General features: G+C 40.5%; 1 protein-coding gene across 4 annotated transcripts in view; it reads left to right on the top strand.

Moving 5' to 3' along the window:
* The window catches only part of LOC144509870 (protein PALS2-like), a 136,090-nt gene that overhangs the window by 92,342 nt on the left and 18,171 nt on the right, over positions 1 to 25,577 (top strand). For all 4 annotated transcript variants that reach the window (XM_078238808.1, XM_078238827.1, XM_078238798.1 and 1 more), the window contains 4 exons: positions 2,446 to 2,598; positions 9,770 to 9,922; positions 12,222 to 12,449; positions 17,464 to 17,595. In XM_078238808.1, the coding sequence (XP_078094934.1) occupies positions 2,446 to 2,598; positions 9,770 to 9,922; positions 12,222 to 12,449; positions 17,464 to 17,595 (666 nt within the window). The remainder of the gene's footprint in view (positions 1 to 2,445; positions 2,599 to 9,769; positions 9,923 to 12,221; positions 12,450 to 17,463; positions 17,596 to 25,577) is intronic.

Here is a 25,577-nt window from a genome sequence, read left to right on the forward strand (position 1 = left end):
TCCACCATAGGATGTAGACGTGACTTGTCCACTTTGTAGGCCAGATAGTTCACTTGAGGCACCAGGAAGATGCAGTTCTCTCTTCTTAGGCGCATTCTGACCCTTGAAAAATGACAACTTCCTCCAGGTTCTGTAGGTGTTCCGCCTTTGTTTTACCTGTAATCCACATAAATGGCCACCTAGGGTAAACCTTGTAACATATTTTCGTCGTTCTCTGGAAGATCGAGCAGGATGACATACCCAAAGGGTAACCTTGGGTATTGCTAGGGGCCCTTCAGAGTATTGATCGTGGAATATTTCTGTGAATCCTCTTCCAGTTGCAACTGCAAGTAAGCATGACTCGTATCTAATTTCAAGAATAAGAGTCCCCCTGCCAACTTTGCATATAAATACTCGATCTGAGGAATTGGGTACTTGTCCAGCTGTGAATAACAGTTTATTGTTTGCAAAGATGGACTGAACCGCCTGGCTTCAAAATGGGCATAACCAGTGCTGTCCATTGTGCAAATTGGACAGGTTTTATAATACCTTCTCTTCACAGTCTTCTAATTTCTGTTTCCATTTCTTCCCTTAAAGCAAATGGTACTGGGCAGGCCTTGCAAAATCGTGGGACTGCTTCCTAATCAACATGCAGTCTTGTCGAAGTCTTGATTAAATTTAAGGGTTGGGGTCCAGTGCGTATTTTATTGAACACTGATTCTCTGACCATCGATACGACCACACCTGTATCGACGCCATTAATACTGGATATCCATTTAATCTTACGGTTATCTTAATTGGGTCCGATTTGGACATTGCTATACAATTTAATTGTTCCACATTGGATGTAGGTGGAACTTCCAAGGAGTGCACTCTCCCGGACACTGGTCGTTTTCTTAAATCTAGGTCTTGAAGGCTTGCTTTGCTGTTCCGACTCCACATACCGGCAACAATCACAATGTCTTGCCAGGCTCGATTCTGAAGGGACTGTTGACTGGTCAAAGCTTGGCTTTGCTTTGGGGCTGCATTGCGGGCAGACCTGGGTTTACTTGTATCTGGATACCGCCTGAGGGAGCCTATATAATCATCCGTGCTCAAGTGGTTGGCCCAAGCTCAGTTGAACTGGCATGGGTGTCCACTTCCATTGGGTTACCTTGCAACTCGTATGCTTTATTTGCAGCATTTTCCAATGGTAAGGCCAACTGTAGCATCTGTTTGAAGTCTAATTGGGCTTCAGCAAACGGGCATTTTTGGATAGTTACATTATTTATCCTGCAAACCAAATGGTCTCTAACCATCTCATTACGCGTCGACATGAATTCACATGCTTCCGTTTGTTGTCTCAACCTTGTTAGGAAACCCATAACAGACTCCCCCATCTCCCGGAGTGCTGAGTTAAACCAGCACCTTCTCGGGATCAGAGGTGACTTAGGGTCATATGTTCCCTCATTAGGTCCGCCAATTCCTGGAAGGGTTTGATATCCGGGAAAGTTAAGCAAATGCTGATGGTCCACAAGCGGTCAGAAGAATGACCATTGCTTTTCGTCTGCCACAGTTCGTTAGCCCTAAAAAAAGTAACTGACAATATTTGGCTCAGTCCTCAACAGCAGGGCCAAAAGAGTCCAGTTTCCCGAACAGAGGCATGATGCTTGAAAATAACTTGCCCCAAGTGAAGCTGGCTGTTAGCGAGCAGGTTCCTCAGGGTCGTTCTTTTTCCTTGTCGCCACTGAAATAACTCCTCAGAGGCTAGTGTCCCTTCACCAGATTTCCTTTATTTACAAAGTTATCTCCACTCCCAAGAGTGCTTCGGGTACAAAGTCAGAATCTGGGACACTCCTGTTTATATACACAGGTGAGACTTCCAGATTGGGCAGGCAATCATTACCCCAACCAGGGAGCTCATACTCCAAGAGGCCCACCTTATGGCCTCATTGTGGTCATTACAAGCGGTCATTTAAGAATCTTGACATTGCTGTGGATCTGGAATCACATATATGCTCGCATGAGTAAAGAGGGCACATTTCTTGTCCTAAAGGGACAATAGTGAATCAGATAGTTTTTTTTTTAACCGCAATTCGGTCGTTCCATAGTCACTGTTTACTGATATCTTTTTCCCTTCTAAACATTGGAAAGGACGTTGTACATGAGAGAGAAGAGAGTAGGATGAGGTTAGATGAAGAGAGGTAAGAGGAGATTCACGAGGACATAAACAATGGTGTAGACCAATTAAAATAGCTTGATAGATTTTATGATTAATACTGTGACTTGGGGTTTATTTCAATATTTCAAGTTATATCTATTGCTTATCTAAAACTTGTCTCCAGAATAATTCTGAGTTTGTTCTTGTGATCAAATGAGATCCTTTATCTGCTTGAACTTTGTGTATGATTACCCTGTAGGGTACAGGTATAGTGGCAGTAATGTGCCAAGACAAATTACATGTATCACTTTGTCTGCCTAATGCAGGCTCATGAGCGACTTGAAGAAACCAAGCTGGAAGCTGTGAGAGAGAATAACGTCGACCTTGTGAAGCAAATTCTTGAAGACATCAGCTGCATAGTTCATCACAATGAGACTGCTACAGAGTTGGCCAAAATCCTGAAGGAGCCACACTTTCAGGTACAGGCTACATTTGTACGGTTTTTCCTTTGTTTTGGATACAAACAAAATCGAACAATAATAAAACTGCCAATAGATGCTAACAATTGTTGCAATGAAGAAAGACTAAACGGAGATTGGTAGCTAAAGGAAAACATGGAAAGATGCTGGCAAGAACAGCTCATTCTGATAGAACAATTAATAGCTAAAGCAGAGCCTTTTGCAAGAAAACACTATTAGCCATAAATTCTTATGAAGCCCCCAACATATTTAGTTAAAATTTTCAACTTTAACAAAAATTAGGCCAAGGTCTTCTTTGCATTTTTCTTTTGGTATTTGCCCTCTGCTATTAAATGAAGGGGATGTTCCATATTTACTTGTTTTTTTTCTCTCCCAGTCCTTTTTAATTCCTTTGCTTTGGTTTCCGTCATGTGACTTTTTATAATGATTATATCCTCCACAAAATTTATTTAAAAAGAATCATTAGCTTCCTTCCCTGCAACATTTGTTCATGTATCTTTTGGGTGGATTCTAATTTCATTAATACTTGCAGCACTTAGACTTTGAGGCTTTAGAGTGTTCAATGACAGATGAAGCAAACAAATCACATGCCAGTACCTGTTTCCATGGCTTGTTTTGCCTGGAACAGGTTTCCAGCTTGCCACCAGAGGCTTTAGTTTGAGGGGCACCACTCCACATCAACCGTGGTTGACCAGGAGACTCTCCCACTCTTATTGCCTGCCTGGCGTAGATGTATTCAAAAGGTTTACTGAAATTTGGCTATGCTATGAATGAATGAATAAGGAGTGATACTTGAACCTGGAGCTTCTGGTTCAGAGGCAGGGGCCCAACCCACTGCACCAGAAGACCACTATCACTTGCAGAATAGCTTGATGTGTTTTAATAAAAGCAGAGCAGCTTATTGCATTAGTTGTCTTGGATTACTGAATCATGTCTCTCTCTGTGTAAGTGTATTCTATCTTCTCTGTAAGAACAGTTGGGAAGGAGAAACTTTACTTTTGATACTTTAGTCTGTCAATCCTCAGTGTGCATTGGTTTATTATTGGTAAACAAATTGGTAATTCAAAACCAGAAGCGAACCTGTCTTTCACTTGTAGCATAGTCTCCTAACCATTACACCAAAGTGGATTCGAGAAAAGAGTTGAAGAAAAGAGTGGCTGCAGAAGTTTTGTTTTTTCACAACATCTTTCCGATGCTTTGAGGAATAATTTTAAGATGATACATTGAGCAGCTACGGTGTTCCACTTATAAGAAGACTCGGTGAAGGTAAATCTTTTGTCCAAATTCGCAAAAGGAATTTGAGAAGAATTTACTACTTAAGACCTAGTGCACAAATTTGAAGTTTTCCCAAATTAATTTGAGGTTTATTAGTTTCATTGAATACTGTTAAATCCTAGAATAGTGTCTTAACACAACTTTCCTTTGAACAATCATATTTCATGTTTGAGTTGACTCATGTTTAATAGTAGTAATATAGCATTGACAGAAGCAGGATTTGCCAAAAGTGTCTCACTAAATGATACGTTGTTAATGTGTTGTTTATGCAGTGGATATTTGGCTAATATTGCAGAATATCAGATAAATTTTAAATAATATAAATGTTGCGTTTTATATAGGCTAACAAACTTGCTGGGAGTTTTATAATCGGACTTGTGATCATTTTCCAAATAGTCAGGATATGAGTTTCATTTTAAAGTCCTATGGTCCACTGAGGAGCGACCAACTTCATTAAATCCTACAAACATAAAGATCTAGCTATGGGGCTTCAAAATCCCCTGTGTTTGAAATTTAGGACTTAAAAAAAAATTAAGATGCTATTGTACATATTAAGCATTTGGCTATTTACCAAAGATGTATAGACAAGAAGCTTCAACTAAATTTTACTGAACCTGTTTTGATTATTATCACTACTTCCAGTTTAAAATCTCTTGATGAGACATCTGTGTGAAAGATTTTAGCAGCGTAATCTTTATAATCCTCTGCTGTGATTGCTGCAGTGCCAGGCAAGCTTAATAAAGCAGTTTTATTTAAAGCTGTAACCTAGTTTTTATTCTCATCTAACGTTTCATATTTTAAGGCACTCTGAGTGGAGTTAATGACTTCTGTTAGATTTTATTCTTATAATGGTGATATGAGAGAGAGTCCATTGCCAAGATTCTATATTTTATCTGGCACTCAGTTTTGAATGTGAGAGATGATCGTAGTCTTGTCGCTGTAGCTGTGCTAAGCGTCTTGCTTTTGACATATGGTCTTAACAAATTACAACTTAAATCCGCATTTGAATTGCTGTTGTAGTGTGTATGGTGTGCATACAATGATGTTGAGTGTGTACTGTCCATTTAGAATAATTTTCTAATGGCTATAATCCTTTAGGGTTTTCTGATGAAAGTTGAGTTAAGCAGCTAATGGAAATGATTTAATTTGAACTGGGCTCTGGTGTGACCTCCTTGTTTTTGATTAATGTTTTTGCAGTGGGATATGACTTTTTTCAATTTTATTTCCATTAAACAGTAAACATTAAAAATAGGTGATATTAGAAATATGGTTATGCCTGTTGTGCATTATCCAATACACTCTGGTGTTGGAAGTGTTAAACTGGATTGAGTTGTAGATTTAAAACAAAATCCTACCTCGTGTTCTCCTACTTCCCAAAATTCATTTTAAAAAAACTATGCATTTTGTCTGATAGAGATTGAATTCTTAATTGCAAATATTGAATATGATCCAGATGTGACAAATATTGGAAAACCTGAGGTTGTTGGCTTTTTGTCTTAGGATCTCAGTGATAGTTCATGCTGGATCAAGTACTAATAAATTGAGTTTCCTTTTTCTTGCTTCTTCTCCCACTACATGCTGCACCACTACAATCACACCTACACATCCAAATGAGCTTCTATTTGAGCTCCAAAATTGTCTTAGTTTTAACATTCTTTTATTTATGCTCCGAAGACTGACACTTTCAACCTATGTCTCATGCCTTTTAGAATGATAAAGAAGTTCAATAAGCAAGGAGCAAATATTCCCATTATGGATGTGACTTGTAAACACACTGGACTTTGTTTGGACTTTAGAGGGGAAACACCCCACAATTTTACAAGCATTAGAGTTACTGAATGGAAGGTCATGCCATGCCACATGTACATGAATTCCCGATGCAAGCACCTGGCAGGCAATACTTTAAAGCTGGGAACATAGCTTTGTACAATGTACAATGTATCCCTTAATTGTCTTTGTCCTTCAACACATTGATTTATTGGTTCCCTCCCTAAAGGGATAATACTATGCTTGATATTGAACACAATTTAATCAATAACGTTTGTTCCTTTTTGCAGTTTGATATCTTAACCCCTTCATTGGGTCTATTGCATTTTAAACATTCTCGGTTGTCTTTCAGTGTTTCTGACGAGCAAGATCGCAATTCACAAAATGCTTCTTAACCTCAAAACTGTTCTGTGTTAACATTTAAATTACAATAGGATGGGGGTCCAGGTAGTGGGTGGCGTTTGCAAACTTTGCATTAAATCTGTTTTGGCATTGTTTTCTATTTGTGTGGAGAAGCCAAGAGTCTAATTGCTGCTTGCAGAAGGGAATTAGAACGGAGGTTCTGATGATGTGAAACATTCACTCTTGCTCTCTCCACAGATGCTGCCAGAGATGCTGAGTAGTTCCTCCCTCCTGTTTTTAATTTAGAAGGACAGTAGAGTTTTAGCTTGTATGTGCTTCTTTGCCATTGATTACTTCAATATGACTTATATATGTGGGAACAACAAAAATGTAATTTATTATTCAAGCCCTACAACCCTCCATCAATCATATTGGTCCAATGGTCGTGACCTTTGGTGCATTCCTCATGCCTTTGCTTGCCATCGGCTTTTTGTGCTATCAAGGTCAGCTGTCTGCCATCGCCTCTTCCATTTAAGACATTCCTTGAAACCTATCTCTGACCAAGCGTTTGGCCACCCTTTGTAATATTTTCTCCTTTGGCTTGACACCCATTTTTGTCTGATAACATTCTTAATGTTACATAATATTTTGGAGCACAAAGAGAGGCCTCTTGGCCCAACAGATTTATTTCAGTGTCTATGCTTTATGTAAGTCTCCTCCTATCCTCTTCATCTGACACCAATAGTCACTGCTGCCTGGTAAACCATGACCTTAGCTTTGGGTTTGAGATGCTGGTCCTCAAATATTCTTTTTGTTAGTTGGCTGAGCTGGCACATTGCAGTCACTAATGAATTCCTTTGTCTATGTTTGCCTTTGTTGAGAGGAGGCTCCCAAGATAGGGGAAACATTTTCCAGGAACTCGCTATTGATCTTAATTGATGGGGAGAGGTGTAGTGCTGTGGGAGCTAGTTGAAAGAGGACCTTGGTTTTCCAGGTGCTTAGTGAAAGGCCCATTTTCTCAGGTGCTTTGGAGAAGGAGTTGAGAGTGATGTGGAGCTCTGTTTTTGAGTGAGTGGGCACACAAACAACATCTGCATACTGAAACTCTACGACTGAAGTTGGTGTGCCTTGGGTTTTTGTTTGGTTGAACAGTTTCCTGTCTGTTCTGTGGATTATCTCCTCCATGCATGTGTGCAAAATGCAGGAGGTGAGATACCGCACTGCAGCGAGAGAAATGAAGAGAATTAGTGCAATGGCACATCCTTGCTTGGCTCTGGCCTTCACTGAGATAGGGTTTGTGGTTGTTCCTTTGGTGAGGAATATGAATTGTATGTTTTCATAGAGTAGGCGGAAGATGGTGACAAATTTTGGAGGGCGGCCCAATTTCAGGCAGACATTGCTTAAGCATTCACAGTTGACATGAACTACATGTCTTGCATAGCAGAGCTGGTTTTGAATGATTAGCACCTGGATACTGGGGGAGTGCTTGGGAGAGAATGTTGCTGTTGGACTGTCTTTCTTCCCACTGGATTTGGAGAATCTTGTGGAGGCAGCGCTGTTGGTACTTCCAGTGCTTTGAAGTGTCTGTTATAGTTTGACAAAATCTCCATATGGCTGACACCAGATTCTCAAAGTGACTCCTTTACCCAGAGCTTAGTTGTGGCAGGAGACCTCCAGGAAGACAGCAGAAACACTTTCGGGATGTCTTCAAAGCATCCCTGAAGAAGTCACGTAGCCCCATTGACTCCTCAGGAGTCCCTGGCTTGTGACTGATCAAAATGGGAAAGGTTCATTTGGAGAGGCACTATACACTTTGAAAGACTTCAACAGGAGCATGCAGAGGCACAATCAAGGTGTTAGAGCAAAAACACAACACCCCCCCCCCCCCCCCACCCCAACCAAAAACCCATTTACTCAACCCTTCAAACACCATCTGCCTCACATGCGGCAGACTGCCATTGGACTTAGCAGCCATTTCAGAGCTCATCAAGCCAGAGTAGAAACAAGACGTCTTCTCTCCCATGGGACAACTAAGGAGAGACCCTTTTTAATAGTCCATGGGTGGTCTATTTAAGGTTATATGCAAATTTAACATCACTTCTCTGAATTGCAATTCTGTCTCAGAAGCCCAGTGCTTGATTTGCCTTTTCGTTAATGGCCATATGAACCAATGTTGCTTTTAGTAGTTTGTTTACTGAGTACCCAGATCGCACTACTACTCGATCTTATTTAAGACCCTTCTTTTCCAAGAAGAATGTGGCCTTATTGTACCAAAATGGACCATCTCACATTTATCTGTACTAAAAATAATTTGCCAATTGCATGCCTGTTCTTTTAGTTCATTCACACCTTCCTGTATTTTGTCACAGTCTGCCTGTATTAATTATACCCAAATTTTGAAGCTGTATTTCTGGTTCCCGAGTCTGATTGGTGAATAGCAGTGATTCCAGGATTGATCTTTGTGGAACACCATTTCCTACATTCTACTAATCCGAGTCTACCTTTAACACCAACTCTCTGTTCTGTTATTTTGCCACACCAAGATGGTATTCATCTTGCTAATTGACTCCTGACTCTTGACCTTGGTCACGAGTCTACTATCCAGTGAAGGCAGTTTGGAAATCCAAATGATTATTCCAGTGTGAAGCACTTGCGGGTGTTTTCTACATTCATGCTTTATATAAATGCAAATTATTGTTACAAGGCCTGCTGTACCCATCTGTGATTTTTTTTATCTTAATAAGATTTACTCAATCAGATTAATTTTGTAAGCCATCAAACTGTCAATTTTGCATTTCATCCATGGTGGAGCTACCAACAACTCATGTTTATTTTATGAAAGCTTTGTGAGGTGGAGTGATGATAACAGTCAAAACAAAAAGGTGGTGTTTAGGGAGAGAAATCCATAAGTGTTCTGAAAATTCTGATAGTCACCTTACAAAAAACATCCTTATAATCTACCAGTGTGCGTAGGTCGATTTTACTTATTTCACTAGGCGTTAATGGGTAATTAATCGTCTCCGAGCAGGGCTCAGTATCCTTACTGCCCCATTAACCTTGGTGTACCGCTGCCATTGCTTTGAAAATGGCCTGTCTTTTAGGCAGCCTGCTCATTTCAACATGCAAGTCATGATCCTAGGACCTTGATGCCTGAACATTGTGGCTGCCTTTGCTGTGGATATGAGCAACAAGCCAGAGTGTTCTACCTTTTGATCGCTCAAAAGACAAAATCAACTTCATGCATTTGGTGTTGAGTTCGAAATTGCTGATTAACAAAGAAATGCCCTAAGTACAACCATGTTGCCATTTTCCGTCCCTGCTCCTCTGCTCCCATCTTGTTTAAATCATGACCACCTTTAACCATCAAAATGCCTCAGTGTGTCTTTTTTCAAACAAATGTAATTGTTGCTTATTCTGAACTTTGAGGCAATATTATAATTTAAATGATGAAAAAATCTGGAAAAAAAATTTTGCTTTACGAAGTGGCGCCACTTGTTAGTTAATATATGTGATGTGTCCATGTATGTGAGTCTACATGTCATGGGTTCAAAAGAATTATAGTATGGGAGAGAACCACTGAATATTGAGAAGCAGAAGTAGATACATAATTGATGGTATATGTAGTCAATGTTACAAATGTTATATTAATACGGCAATGAGGTTTATGGTGTGATTACAATGAAGAGATCCTTTCTAGTCAAATGTGTGGATGTTATTGGGGATCACTTTGTTCAATAGATTCTGCATCAATGTTTAGGAAATAATGGTTGTTTCTTGATGTTTGCAGTCACTTTTGGAAGCTCATGATTTGGTTGCATCGAAATGTTATGAAACACCACCCTCAAGCCCCAGTCTGCTAAACGAAATCTTGAGTAACCAGACAGCATCAGGAGATGCTGTTCGCATGATTGGAATTCAAAAGAAGGCCATGGAGCCCTTGGTAAGCAGTTAATTTTCATCTGAGAGTTCGCGATTGACTCATCTTGGGTATTTGTTTATTTATAAATTGGATTCTTGTGTTTGTAGTGTTGCAGCGTTCCAGCAATCAACAGTCACATTAGATTACTCCAACCATAGAACTGCTACCTGGGCAACTCCCCATTCCTGAGTACTCGTGGGTCTGAACTAGGCAGCATTTGGGCACAGGCTTGAGTGTTTGTAATCTGAACCAGGGCTTGATGGGCTTAGAATACTGATGTAAAAGAAAAAAAGCTTTAAAGGTGAATGCAAGAGGTTTTTTTTTCCCTTTTTCTATCAGTTTTCTCTCTTCCTTTGCTAACATCTTGCCGGGTTGCAGCTCTATAATTGCCAATAATTGTGTGATACCTCATGCCAATTTGCCTTTTTGCCACGTGAACCTGAACTACTACATAGCTATCTAGCTATTTGACTCAGCTTGTCTGCAATGAACACTCATCACCTGCACATTTCCAGTCGGGCATGTTGCATAATCAGAATGTGGAGATGCCGGCGTTGGACTGGGGTAAACACAGTAAGAAGTTTAACAACACCAGGTTAAAGTCCAACAGGTTTATTTGGTAGCAAAAGGACTTTAACCTGGTGTTGTTAAACTTCTTACTGCATAATCAGAAACCATTGTTGATTTTTGCTCTCAATAACACTGATGCAGAAGCCAATTTTGCTGTCACCACCACTGTTCCAGCTGAGATTAACTTACTCAACACAGGTAGAGGAATGCAGCTGTGTTCACCTTTTCTCTATGTGGTTTGTACTGTTAATTGATATGATTATTTCAGCCATCAGTATAGTAGAGATGGCATTCCATACAAAAGTACTCCTACGTTTTAAATTTTTGAACCCTTCATTGTGTTTGGCACAAGTGAACATACTGAGATATTTTCAGGTGAGAATAGCTAGGAACCTGTTGGCTTCATGGAATTGGTGTTGAGACTCGTCATGAATCATTCTGTGGAAGGGAAGGATTCCTCCCTTTTCTCTTTCTAAATTGTTTTCTAAGTATTAAAAATGGAAGACAAATAGTTTTGACATTCGCAGATGAAACTTTGCAAATATTGTGAATTGAGGAAGATAGTGATAGACATCAAGGAGGACGTAAGTTGACGGAATAGGTAGACAGATGAAATTCAATGCAGAGAGGTGTGAAGTAATACACTTGGGGAGGAAGAACAAACAGGCAATGTAAAATACAAGATACAATTCTAAAAGAGGTGCAGAGGGGGTTTATGTGCATTGGCAGTTTGAGAAGGTGGTTAAAAAATCATATCAGACCCTGGACTTTATAAATGGAGGCATTGAGTGCAAAAGCACTGAAATTATGATAAAACCTGTATAAAGCTCTGGCTTGATCTTAGCCAGAATATAGTGTCCAATTCTGTGCATCAAACTTTAGGAAGGGTGCAAAATCATTAGAGTGGGTACAGAAAAGATTTAGGAGAATGGTTCCAGGGGTAAAGTGCTTCATTATGCTGGCAGATTGGAGAAGCTGGGCTTCTCTTTGGGGGAAAAAATGATTGAGAGGGGTTTTAATAGGTGTTCAAAATCAGTGAGATATAGACAGTTTGGACAGGGAGAGATTGCCTCCGTCTGACAGGACGATCGAGAATCGGAGGACACTGATTTTAAGGAGCTTGGCAAAAGAACACTTAGTGACATAAGTGATTAGGATTTGAATGCACTGTCTGAGAGTGTGATGAAGGCGGATTCAGTTATGATTTTCAAAAGAATTGGTTGAGGGAAGTTTTCAGAGCTGTGGGAAAAAGGCAGAGAAATGGGATTAGTTAAATTACTCTTGTACAGAGCTGACATGGTTAAGATCAGCTGAATGGCCTCCTATGCTGTGCGTGATATTTAGTCTATTCTATGGTAATTATTAAATGTTTATAGAGTTTTTTGTTTTGAAGATTGCCTCTAATAATGGTTGGCAGGCAGACTTTTTTTAAAAAAGTACTAAGTTGAAAAAGCAACCCTGTTCTGAAGTACAGTCTCAGTTACCATTGTATTGTATTATGAATATATTGTGAAGCAAAATTATTTTCATATTTACAGAAAGAAAAGCTGGTCTTGTACTATCACGAGGCAACTTAACTTCACGCAGTAGAGGAAAGAGAAATGTTTACCATTTCCTTGTTTGCAGTGATAAAATTTCTAACCGATTTTCACACTTGACTCCAATTGCTTAAATGGTTGCATTTCTTCTGATTTTGTTGGGGAAGCATAAACGTCAAATGAGTTTAAATTATCTTATTTTATTTTTATAGGGTGTTACCTTTAGGGTGGAGAATAATGAACTGGTAATTGCAAGGATTCTCCACGGTGGTATGATTGACCGGCAAGGTCTTCTCCATGCAGGTGATATCATTAAAGAAGTAAATGGCAGAGAAGTTGGGTCTGACCCAAAAGTACTGCAAGAAATATTAAAGGATTGCAGTGGTGGCATCACATTTAAGATCTTGCCCAGCTACAGAGATACTCCATTGCCCCTGCAGGTAAGAGATAATTGCAGAGGTGCTAATTAGCAACTATTTAACATAATGGTTTATTCTATAACAATGGATCAGTAAAACTTTTTTACCCCAGTGCTCAGATTGGACCGGGGAAACACATCCATTCCTTGCCTATTCCAAAAACCTAATTCAAAATCCAATTGAATCCAATTCATGGTCCCCACACGGGAGACAAACAAGATCCAAGATGACAAGATAAGGCATTGCAGCCCAACTTGGGCTGGATTTCGCGCTTGATCTTGGCTAAAAGGCAAAGTAGAACTTATACTTCATTGAACATGCACATCATCAGAAAAGGTATTTTCTGTTGAGCATCATGTTATATGTTTAATCCTGGAACCTGTTGTACTTTTGATTATCCTATTGCTGTTTAATGTTGACTATTTGAATAGCTACATAATTGCTATCCATTATAATATCTATAATGAATAATCAATTAATTCCACAATTTACGTGTGTTCAAATTATCAATGGATTATTTGATAATTGAAATGTCGCAATTGCTTTGAGCTTTGATTCAGTCAGGAAATTATTTGGAAAGTACTGGTGACTTGGATGGCAAGCTGGCAGATGGCCACATGGGATAGTTCATACTGCACTGATATGGCATAAGATTTGCATAGTTTTGAAGTTGAAGTAGTTTTATATTGATTCTAAACTTCAGGGTATAAATTAAGGATGAAAGCCCAAAACTAAGCAGAGCAACAGTCCTCACCCAGAGAGTATTGCTCTGCTTCATAGTATCTGGTCAGATTCTGTCACCAGATTCGGGTTGCATTCATGCTATAGCTCTAATACAGACATATAAAATCGGAGCAGAATTAGGCCATTTGGCCCTCGAACCTGCATTGTCTTTCAATAAGATCATGGTTGGTCTGTTTCCGTTTTCAATCCCTGATAACTTTTGATTCCCTTGCCTAACGAGAATCGTATTTATCTCCGCCTTAAAAATATCCAATCCCCTCGCCTCCACTGCCTTCTGAGGCAAATAGTTCCAAATTTGCACAACCCTCAGAGAAAATGTCTCCTCCTCTCTGTCCTAAAGGTGCAAACCCTAATTTTAAAACAGTGCTCCTAATTCTGAATTTGCCCACAAGAGGAATCATCCTTTCCACAGCTTCAAGATCTTAAGTCACTGTTCAATCTTCTAAATTTCAGTAGAAACAAGCCCAGTCTGTCCAACCCCTCCTCATAAGACAACCCGCTTATTCCAGGTATCAATCTGGTACTCGTCCTCTGAACCTCCTCCAATGCGTTTACATTATTCCATAAATAAGGAGGCAAAAACTGCATATATCCATACTTTTGTGTTCAATTCCTAATTAGATTGTGAGTTGTATGTGGTGTTTAGTCATGATTCTGCCTGACTCAATAACTTAATCATATGTAGCTCATTTACTGGTGTGACATGGATCCTGCTCCCTGTTTCAAAAGGTGAGACATACTTGGCTTAGGCCATTAGCTGACATGCTGCAATTTAAATAAACCTAGCATCATTTATTCTGATGTCATGGTGTGTTTAATCTTTTGGCATTCTTTGTCAATGCGAATGTTTGTTTTATTTCCCTGCATGGACCATTTTCAGAATGTACTTTGTGGCATTAGATAGCACCCTTGACCAGCACATGGTGGGGCTCTGACTTGAGCAATATTGAAATAATCTTCTATGAACGTCTTGACAATGATTATCAGTTAAACCTGGGATTCCAGTTTCCAACATCAGAATGTATCATTATGGTGTTAAACAATTTATTTAATTAACTGTTACTTAATTAAACTTATTTAATTGTGTTTCTGCTATATTTGAATCACAGCCACTGATTAGATTGAGATATAATATATAAAATTGAAATATGGTGGTTAATTTGGAAGATGTAATCTATCTAATTGAATCATAGAATGGTTAAAGCCCTTGTGGCCCTGCAAAATTTCTTGCGAGTTGCTTCTCCAATACCCCTTAGAAAGCCAAGATTGAATCTGCCTCTACCACACTCTTAGGCAATGCATTCCAGCTGCATAAAAATGGTTTTCCCTCAAGTTGACTCTTTTTTGCCATTCGCCTTATATTGGCGTCCTTTGGTTCCTGATCCTTTTGGCAAAAGGAACAGTTGCTCTCTATCTATTCTGTCTAGACCCCTCATGATTTTGAACACTTTTCTCATATCCCCTCTTAATCTTCTTTTCTCTAAGAACAGCCCAGGTATCCCAATCTACCGAAATTGAACTCCCTCACTCTTAGGGACGTTCTTGTGGATCGTCCCTGCACCCTCTCTAAGGCCTTCAGATTCTTGTACAATGCAGTGCCCAGGATTGGAGACACTGTTCCAGTCCAGGCTGAAATGTGTTTTATAACATTTCCCTATAACTAACTTGTATCCTGTATCTCTATTTATAAAGCTTAGGATCCTGTACGCTTGTGAAAAACATTTTCAACCTGCTCTGCCAGCTTTAATGTCTATACCCCAGGTCTCTCTGTATTTCTGCACCCCAATTAGGTTTTCAATCTTTATTTTAAAATGCCTCTCCTTATTCTTTGTACCGAAATATATCACTTTACACTTCTGTTCAATAAACTTCATCTGCTATGTGTCTGCTCATTCCACCAACCGTTTCCAAAGCTAACCTAAACCTTATGATACAATGATCACTTGCCCCTGAATATTCTCCTCCTGACATCTGATCCACTTGACTTGCCTCAGTCCCCAGAACCAGATGTAACACGGTCTACTTCCTCTTTGGGCTGGAAACATAAGGTTGGATTTTACACTCCCCTGCTGGTGAGCTTGAAGTGGAGATGCCGGCGTTGGACTGGGGTAAACACAGTAAGAAGTTTAACAACACCAGGTTAAAGTCCAACAGGTTTATTTGGTAGCAAAAGCCACACAAGCGTTCGGAGCTCCGAAAGCTTGTGTGGCTTTTGCTACCAAATAAACCTGTTGGACTTTAACCTGGTGTTGTTAAACTTCTTACGGTGAGCTTGAAGGCAGTTGTGGGATAGAGACGCACAAAATCCAGTGGGTGGCCTTTCTACCATCTACCTGCCTGCTCTTGACTTGTCTGAAATTTTACAGGGACAAGAATGCATCAGGGAGTCTGCCTTTGCCCCTTTAGAGAGCTTTTAAAGTGGCGAGTTAATTGCCACTTAAGGGCCTGCTTCCATCCCTGCTGCTATTTTACCCACAGCAGGATGAGGCCAATGCCATGCAGGAAGCCTGGTGTTTTAACTGGGTGGGGGTTGGGGACAGTCTTCTTTTCTGAGCCCTTGGGGATACCGTTCCCACCTTTAACCTTTCCCCGGTCTCTTGAAACTGGCCTCAACCCTCCTCACTGAAACCCCTGACCTCAGACTTGCCTGGGCTCCTTGATGTGATAGGGCTGTCTTTCAACCCAGCAGTGGCCATCACTGCTGGCTGGTGCGGCAGGAACTACAGAGTTGCCGGCCATCCTATTAGTGGGCAGAACCATCCTGAGAAAGGGATGGAAGTCTTGCCTTGAAGCAGTTAATGCTCCTTTCAGCATTAAATTGCTGTGGGACAGCTGTTGAGGTCACGGGCAGACTCCCATTGATTTTTCAGCCAGGAATATGCTGTACCTTAAATATAGCCCACACTCTTTTAGAAAATTCTGCTGGACACATTTCAAAAACCTCTTCCCTTCTCTACCCTTTATACTATTACTTTCCCAGTTTGTATTTGAATTGAAGACCCCAATATCACTACCGTATGGTTTTTGCATCTCTGTAATTTCCATGCAAATTTACTCTATATCTTTTCCACAATACACCAAGTAGCCTGCTGGTTCCTCTGTCATTTCCTACTTTTGTTACTACTTAATCTTATGCTATCTGTGTCTCCCAGTCCATTTTGTAACTCGTTTCTCCTTTCTAATGCTGCATTCCCGTTCCCAACCTCTGCCAAGTTATTTATTTTTCCCAACAGCAGTAGCAAACTGCCGCATGAGGTGCAACACAGCTGACCTCTACAAGTCCCACCTCCCCCAGAACTACTCCCAATGTCCCAAAAACCTACAAACCCTCCTATGTGCCCGATCTTTCCAGCCATGCATTCATCTGCTCAATCCTCCTGTTCCTCCAGATTTGATGCATTAGTGCGTAATCTGGAGATTCACTACCATTTTGAAGTCCAGCTTGCTAGTTTCTTTTCCTAGTTTCCTAAAGCCTAACTGCAGGACCTCTTCCTTCTTTCTACCCATGTCGTTCGTACCATTACCAACCTGGGTTCAAGTCTGAGATTAAAGAGATACCTGCTCTAACTGTAGAATCTGCTTTCTCTATTACTTACTACATCTTCTTCCTGGACCATTCCCCCTCAACCCCAGCCACTGTACAGTTAACCTATCTGCTGACTTGGCTTTGACTCCTTCGATGAACCATCATCCTTGCCAGTATTCAGAACTGAATACTGACTGGAGATCAAGATGTACTTGGGGGATTCTTGCACCACCTTCTTGGTCCCCTTTGATTGCCCGGAAGTCACTCATTGTCCCTCTGCTGCCATGCTCAATCAGCTTTGGGGTGACCACATCCAGTAGTGTGTTATTGATGTAGCTCTCCGCTTTGCAGTACACTACAGTGATGCGAGCTGTTGCTCAAGCTCTGAAGTTCGGAGCTCGAGCTGCTCCAACTGATGACATTTCCTGTGTATTTGGTTGCCTAGTACAAGTAGTGTCGTGAAGTTCTTGCATGGAACAGATTGTGCACTACATGGGAGTTCAGTATTCAGTATGTATCTCTGATAAATATTTCTTGGTCAGAGCGGAAGAAATGTTTATTTCTCTTTTTTTTTTGAATAGTGATATAATATTAGCAACCCCTCTAATCCTGTGGCACTACTTTTGTATCCAATGAGTTATTTCTACAGTTACTTCTTTGAGCAATCTAGGATGCATTACATCCAGATCTGGTGCCTTATCAACTTTCAGTAAGGTTAATCTTTTTAGTATGACTGTGTTTTAATGTGCTCCAATCTGTTTGCAGGTGTTTGTGAAATGTCATTTTGATTATAATCCAGCCAATGACAGTTTAATTCCCTGCAAAGAGGCAGGATTGAAATTTTCCAGAGGGGACATTCTTCAAGTTGTGAATCGAGAAGATCTCAATTGGTGGCAGGTTGGTTCGACTTTACTGCATTGCAGTTGAGTTTTTTTTATTGCTTGCATTTGTCCTAATGAGTGCAAGACAAAAATATTTGACAATATTTCTTTTCATCTGTGTTCAAGCTTTCTATTCCAGATAATTCTAAGACAGTTTGATTTTTTTAATTCTTTCATGGGATCTGGGCTTCACTGGCTAGGCTAGCGTTTACTGTCCTTGAGAAGGTGGCGGTGAGCCACCTTGAACCTCTGCTGTCCAGGTGGTGTAGGTGCACCCATAGTACTGTTAGGGAGGAAATTCCAGGATTTTGTTCCAACCATAGTGAAGGAACAGTGATACATTTCCAAGTCAGGATGGTGTGTGGCTTGGAGGGGAAATTGCAGGTGCTGGACAATGAGGACAAATAAATACATTTTGAATAATACTTAACAAAATATTCACTTAAAACAAATGCACTGTCTTAGATGTTTCAGGAAAATTAAGTGTTGGCTGTCTAGTTTTAAGTGATAGAAGTCACATAACCATTTGTTGACCCATATTGAGCCTATGGACTCTTGGGTTCTGAAATAACACAGATGGAAAGGTGGGGCAACATGCATTCAGGCTTTCTGGCAGGCCCTGTACAATTTCATATTGCCAAGCGCATGGCACTATGCTGCAGGATTTACAATAGGTGTCCCTAGAGTGGAGCCGTTATCATTCACAATGTCAATGTACAAGATTTCCAGATATTGTGGCAATTTTTGGTGTTTGCAAGATTTGAGTCTACATTTGTAGATGCAGAGGGAGTAACATTTTGTGATTCTTTTTTATCTTGCTGAGGAGAGAGAATAAAGACGTGGGTACTTCTGCCGTGGAATTTGAAGTATTGTTTTTCAGGTTAAGATTTGAGGAGAAAAATAAATGTTTTCTCTTTCTGCCCAATTGATTTTCATTTGATTTTAGGCTTTGAAAACTGATAAAATTAAAAACAAAGTTTCATCCAGTTGGTTTCTCTCCAACCACCAAGTGGTTATTTGGGGTAGCACAATGGTGCAGTGGTTAGCACTGCTGCCTCACAGCACCAGGGATCCGGGTTTGATTCCCAGCTTAGTTTATTGTCTGTGCAGAGTTTGCATGTTCTCCCCGTGTCTGCGTGGGTTTCAACCAGGTGCTCCGGTTCCCTCCCACAGTCCGAAAGACATGCTGGTTAGGTGCATTGGCCATGTTAAATTCTCCCTCAGTATATCCGAACAGGCGCCAGAGTGTAGCGACTGGGGGATTTTCACAGTAACTTAATTGCAGCGTTAATGTAAGCCTACTAGTGACATCAACAAATAAACTTTTTAATAAACTTCATTTTCACGTACTGCATGTGGTTGTATGTATTCTGCAGGGAAGAAAATTTAGAATGCAATAATAAAATGCTTTGTGAATAGATTTCATGTTTTGAGATTACATAACTACTTGCACTGGTATTTCTCTAAAATTGTGTTTGAAAATTGATTACATAAATACCCAGACTTTGGAACAACACAAGTACATTTATTGCCTCTAGATAGAATGGAGAAGAAAAATAATGAAAATAAACAGGATTTTCAAAATTGACTCATGCAAATAGTTCACTATCCTAAATGATTAAAATAACAAAGGATGCCGTTTAGCAAATTGAAACTATCGAGGGCAACTTTGAAATATGACTTGTGATCACCAAAATAGGCCACTGAAGTAAGCAGTGTAAGTGCTAACTTACATCTCGATTGGAGTTCGAGAAATCCAGAAGGAACAAGAGTATTGACCCAAATTAACTTTTTGTTCTTATGTTCTAAATGTGGTCACAAAATTTGAATGGCTTTTTATCTCATCTGGTAAGAATGTAGTCAATTTATATAGCAACATTGTGAAAATTCGGGGCATATAATTATTTTTGTTTTCTAGTCTTGACTAGAATTCATTTATGATACATTTTCCCATGGTAGATTTCCTGATGGCATGGTCAACGAGAAACACAAATGGCCATTGATTTTGGTGGAACCAGAAGATCTTGCCGGCAGGGCAGGGTGCTAAGTTAAAGATGTTTTTAATATGAAGGAAAGTGATCCCACACTTGTAAATGTTAATTTTCAGTACCAGAGGGGTTGCTTTGCAGTAACTAAGACATTTTTGTGTCAATGTGAATCAGGCAGAGAAAAAGGTGACAAGTATGAGAAGGGAGGTGGTCAATGCAGGACTGAGGGTATTGTACCTAAATGCACGCAGTATATGGAACAAGGTAAATGAGCTTGTTGCACACATTGAAATTGGCCGGTACGATGTTGTGGGCATCACAGACATGTGGCTGCAAGGGGATCAGGGCTGGGATCTAATTATCTGAGGATATGTGTCCTATCGAAAGGACAGGCAGTTGGGCAAAGGGGGCGGGGTTGCATTGTTAGTAAGGAATGAAGTTAAATCGATAGCAAGAAATGATATAGGATCAGAAGACATAGATTCTCTGTGGGTGGAGTTGAGGAATTGCAAAGATAGAAAGATAGGAGTTATGTACAGGCACTCTAGCAGTAGTTAGGATGTGAGACAGAAAATAAATCAGGAGATAGAAAAGGCATATAAAAAGGCAATATTACAATAATCATGGGGGACTTCAATATGCAGGTGGACGGGGAAAATCAGGTAGGTAGTGGATCCCAAGAAAAGGAATTTGTGGAATGTTTAAAAGAAGGTTTTTTTGGAGCAGCTTGTGACAGAGCCTACTAAGGAACAGGCAGTTCTGGATTTGGTGATGTGTAATGAGGCAGACTTGATTAGGGAACTTAAGTGTGAGGTGATGCACTTTGGAGGAGGAATGGAGGTATAGACTATTTTCTAAATGGGGAAATGCTTAGGAAATCAGAAGCACAAAGAGACTTGGGAGTCTTTGCTCAAGATCCTCTTAACGTTAACGTGCAGGTTCAGTCGACAGTTAGGAAGGCAAATGCAATGTCGATGCAATGCAATCGAGAGGGCTAGAATACAAGGGCAGGGATGTACTTCTGAGGCTGTATAAGGCTCTAGTCAAACCCCATTTGGAGTATTGTAAACAGTTCTGGGCCCCGTATCTCAGGAAGGATATGCTGGCCTTGGAAAGGGTCCAGAGGAGGTTCACAAGAATGATCCCTGGAATGAAGAGCTTGTTGTATGATGAACAGTTGAGGACTCTGGGTCTGTACCCGTTGGAGTTTAGAAGGATGAGGGAGGATCTTATTGAAATTTACAGGATACTGCTGGGCCTGGATAGAGTGGACATGGAGAGGATGTTTCCACTAGTAGGAAAAACTCTAAAACAAAGGCACAACCTCAGGCTAAAGGGACGATCCTTTAAAACCGAGATGAGGAAGAATTTCTTCAACCAGAGAGGGGTGAATCTTGGAACTTTTTGCTGCAGAAATTGAATGTCTTTAAGACAGAGATAGGTTCTTGATTAATAAGGGGATCAGGGGTTATGGGGAAAAGGCAGGAGAATGGGGATGAGAAAAATATCAGCCATGATTGAATGGCAAGAGCAGACTCGATGGGTCGAGTGGCCTAATTCTGCTCCTATGTCTTATGGTCTTATCAAACATTTACTTGAGCTGGAATGGACAACCCCTGTTTAGAAAGTGCAAGAATAGTAATGTTGCATCATTCCTTGTTCTGAGCAGCATTCTGATGCTGAGTTCTTTGGCGAGATACCGTTATAGCAAAGCTTCTGGAAGAGTAGAGCAACTCAGAAAAACAATTTTCTGATTTCTACAATAAAAACTAGAAAATGGTGGAAATATCGGGCAGCATCTGTTGAGAGAAAAATAAGAGTTTTGACCTTTTATCAGCTATTTCCAGCATTTTCTGTTTTTATTTCAGATTTCCATCATCTGCAATATTTTGCTTCTATATTTCTGATGTTTGCATTTGATTGCGCTTGTACAAAAGCCAGAAGTTATGCTTGATTCACACTTGATTAATTGTGAGCACTTTTAGCTTCACCATTCGGCCAGATTTTGCTTAGAAACATTGTTCAATTTTCATGTTGTCCTTTTAATTCACTTCATGCTCTAAATGTGCTCAAAGTACTGTTAACAGTTTGTAGACGTTGAGAATCAAGCAATTTAAATGAATACATTTGTGCAGGTTTGTCATGATGTTGCTTTTTAGATTGATTATACTAGTGGATTTCTTGTGGTATTGTGCAAAAGGTCAAAAAAGATTACGCTGTGTTTTTAGCCGAGCTGTTATGGGTTTTCTTGCACAGCAGCCTCATTGCAATCAGAGAACTTGCCTGCTCCTTTTCTCAAACTGGAATTTTATTGGACATGACCACTAACTCCACCTGTTGTCCTTCCATGGAAGCACCTTCAGATACTTTCCAAGATGCAAAGTTGCTCCACAGTGAACAGCAATTTCTGCATTGAACACACCAAAGAGCACAAAACCATAGTTCTCTTCCACATTCCCTCCAAGCAGCATTGCCCCCTTATTTGTACCAGTTTCTCTCTCTCTCTCTGCCACTACTTTGTTCAAAAGCCTGTATTTCTGGCATGAAATAATTTCACGGTACAGGGGTTCTATGTAATTTTTTTGTGGTTTTATTCAAATTTGAATTTTTTTAATGCTGTCTTGAGCTGCTTATGCTTAAAATGTGCGTTGCCCAATTTCATTTGATGTTTGTGCTGTGGTTGATGGATGACTTAAGTAATTACTATAATTTTGGCAAAAAAATGGCAATCAATATCCAAAGATTACTTCATACTTCTAGTTGATTATAGAAACATAAACTAGCAGCAGGAGTTGGTCATTCTGCCCTTTGAGACTGTTCCGCCATTCATCTTGACCATCAAATTCAATATCCTGATTTCCCCTTTTCCTGCATTTCCCTTGATCCCTTTAGCCCCAAGAGCTATATCTAATTTCTTCTTGAAATCAGACAACGTTTTGGCCTCAACTACATTCTGTTGTAGTGATTTCCACACATTTGCTACTTTCTGGGTGAAGAAATTTCTCTTCACCTCAGTTCTAAAAGGTTTACCCTTTATCCTCAAACTATGACCCCTAGCTCTGGACTCCCCCACCATTGGGAATATTCTTTCTGCATCTACCCTGTCTAACCCTGTCAGAATTTTATGTTTCTAATGAGATCCCCTCTCACTCTTCTAAACTCCAGTGAATATAATCCTAACCGACTTAGTCTCTTCTCATATGACAGACCTGCCATCCCAGGAATCAGCCTGGTCAACCTTCATTGTACTCCCTCAATAGCAAGGACATCCTTCCTCAGAAAGGACACCAAAGCTGCACAAAATACTCAAGGTCTGGCCTCACCAACGCCCTGTACAATTGCAGCAAAACATTCCTAACCCTATATTCAAATTCACTCGTTATGAAGGCCAACATACCATTTGAATTTGTTACTGCCTGCTGTACCTGCGTGCTTACTTTCAGCGACTGATGCAGGAGGACTCCAAGGTCTCGTTGAGTATCCACCTCTCTCAATTTACACCTATTCAAGTAATAATCTGTCTTCCTAGTATTGCTACCAAAGTGGATAATCTCACATTTATCCATATTATACTGCATCTGCCATTCGGATGCTCACACACTCAGCCTGTCCAAATCACCATGAAGCACCTCTGCATCCTCCTCACCGCTCACCCTCCCTCCCAACTTTGTATCATCTGCAAATTTAGAGATAATACATTCAGCTCCCTCTTCCAAATCACGCAGATTACTGCGGAACCCCACTAGTCATTGACTGCCAATCATTTATGCCAACGTTTTGCTTCCTATCTGCTGATCTATCCATCTCAAGACATTACCTGTAATCCCATGTGCTTTAACTTTACATAGTCTGTTATGTGAGTCCTTGTCAAAAGCCTTCTGGAAGTCTAAATAAACCACATCCACTGGTTCTCCTCAGTCAACTCTACTAGTTACATCCTCAAAAAATTCCAATAGATTCGTCAAGCATGATTTCCCTTTTGTATCCATGTTAACTTTGTCTGATTATACCACTGCCTTCCAAATGCTGAGTTATGAAATCCTTGATAATAGACTCTAGCAACATCCCCAGTACCAACGTCAGGCTCACTGGTCTATAGCTCCCTGTTTTCTCTCTCCCTTTTTGAATCGCGGGCTTACATTAGCTACCCTTCAATCTGTAGGAACTATTCCAGAGTCCAAAGAATTTTGGAAAATAACCGCCAATGGATCTACTATTTCCAGGGCCACTTCCTAAGTACTCTGGGATGAAGATTATCAGGACCCGGAGATTTATCCACCGTAAATCCCAAAAATTTCCCCAAAACCATTTCTCTACTATTGCTGATTTCCTTCAACTCCTCACTAAAGCACGTTTCTCTCAGCACTTCTGGTACATTATTCATGTCTTCCTTTGTGAAGACTGAAACAAAGTACAAATTTAGTTCCTCAGCCATTTCTTTATTCCCCATTATGAATTCTCCCGTTTCTGACTGTAAGGGGACTGTAAGTGGTTTGTATACCACCTCTACCAATATTTTTGCCCCTTGTTGTTTCATAACTCGACCCATAGAGGTTCCACATCATCAAACTAGCATCTTTCATCAATAGCGTGTCAAGATCACCTTTAATCAACAATGCAACTGCACCACCTTTTCCTTTCCATCTGTCATAGAATCATACAGTGCAGAAGAAGGCCATTTGGCCCATCAAGTCTGCACCGACCACAATCCCAGCCAGGCCCTATCCCCATAACGCCATGCATTTACTCTAGCTAGTCCTCCTGACAAAGGGGCAATTTAGCATGGCCAATCCACCAAACCCGCATATCTTTGGACTGTGGGAGGAAACCCATGCAGACACAGGGAGAACGTGCAAACTCCACACAGTGACCCAGGCCGGGAATCGAACCCAGGCCCCTGGCGCGGCAGCAGTGGTTGCCACTGTGCTGCCCTTCCTAAACACTGAATAGCCCTCAATGTTTATTTCCCATCCTTACTCACCTTGGAGTCACGTGTCCGTAATGCCAACTATATCATATTCCTTTACATCTATCTGTGCAACTAATTCATCCATTTTGTTTTGAATGCTCCAAGCATTCAGATACAAATCCTTTCGGTCCTTATCTGACTCTGACCCTTGATTTCTCTGCCTATCACTTTCCTTATTCCCCTTACTGTCTTCTCCTCTTGTTCTTAATTCCCCCTGCTCTGAATCCTTGCAACGGTTCCCATCCCCCTGCCATATTAATTTAAACCCTCCCCAACCACTCTAGCAAGTTAGCCCCCCCCCCCCCCCTCTCAAGGACATCAGTCCTGACCCTGTCCAGGTGTAACCCGTCCAATTTGTACAGGTCCCATCTCCCCCAGAATCGATTCTAATGCCCTAGGAATTTGAAACCCTCCCCCTCGCAACATCTTTTCAGCCACGTAATCATCCTTTGTATCCTGCTGTTTCTACTCTGACTAGCATGTGGCACAGGTAGTAATCCTGAGATCACTACCTTCGAGATCCTACTTTTCAGCTTGCTTCCTAGCTCCCTATATTCTGTTTTGAGGTCCTCATCCCTTTTTAACCTATGTTGTTTGTACCAACCCGTAGTACGACCACTGGCTGTTTGCTTTCTTCCTTCAGCAAGTCATGGTTTGGATGTCATGGATACTTCCATGGCAACTTACAAATCTTCCTCCCCATCCTTGTTTATTCATTGTACTGAGAAGTGCAGATTTAGCACACAAAGGGTGTTATAATCGAAAGGTGATTGAATGAAGGCTGCAGTAAGTCAGGAAGAGTGGATAGGGTTGAGTGATGACTAATAAACCACCAATATGAAGGAAGTGCAGAATGGAAGAGCCTCCTCCAGAAGCCATGAGTTAATGGAAAATGAGTCACAGGATGAGTCTTCAATTACTGATCAAACGGATCAAGCTGAAGTGAAACTGGATTGCAGCAAATGCAGCTTTTGGCTGTAGGTCATCTGGCAGCCTATATAAAAATGTATCATGCCAGATCTGATCAAAAAAACAATAACA

The sequence above is a fragment of the Mustelus asterias genome, chromosome 2, assembly GCF_964213995.1.
Source record: "Mustelus asterias chromosome 2, sMusAst1.hap1.1, whole genome shotgun sequence".
NCBI classification, from domain to species: Eukaryota; Metazoa; Chordata; class Chondrichthyes; order Carcharhiniformes; family Triakidae; genus Mustelus; species Mustelus asterias.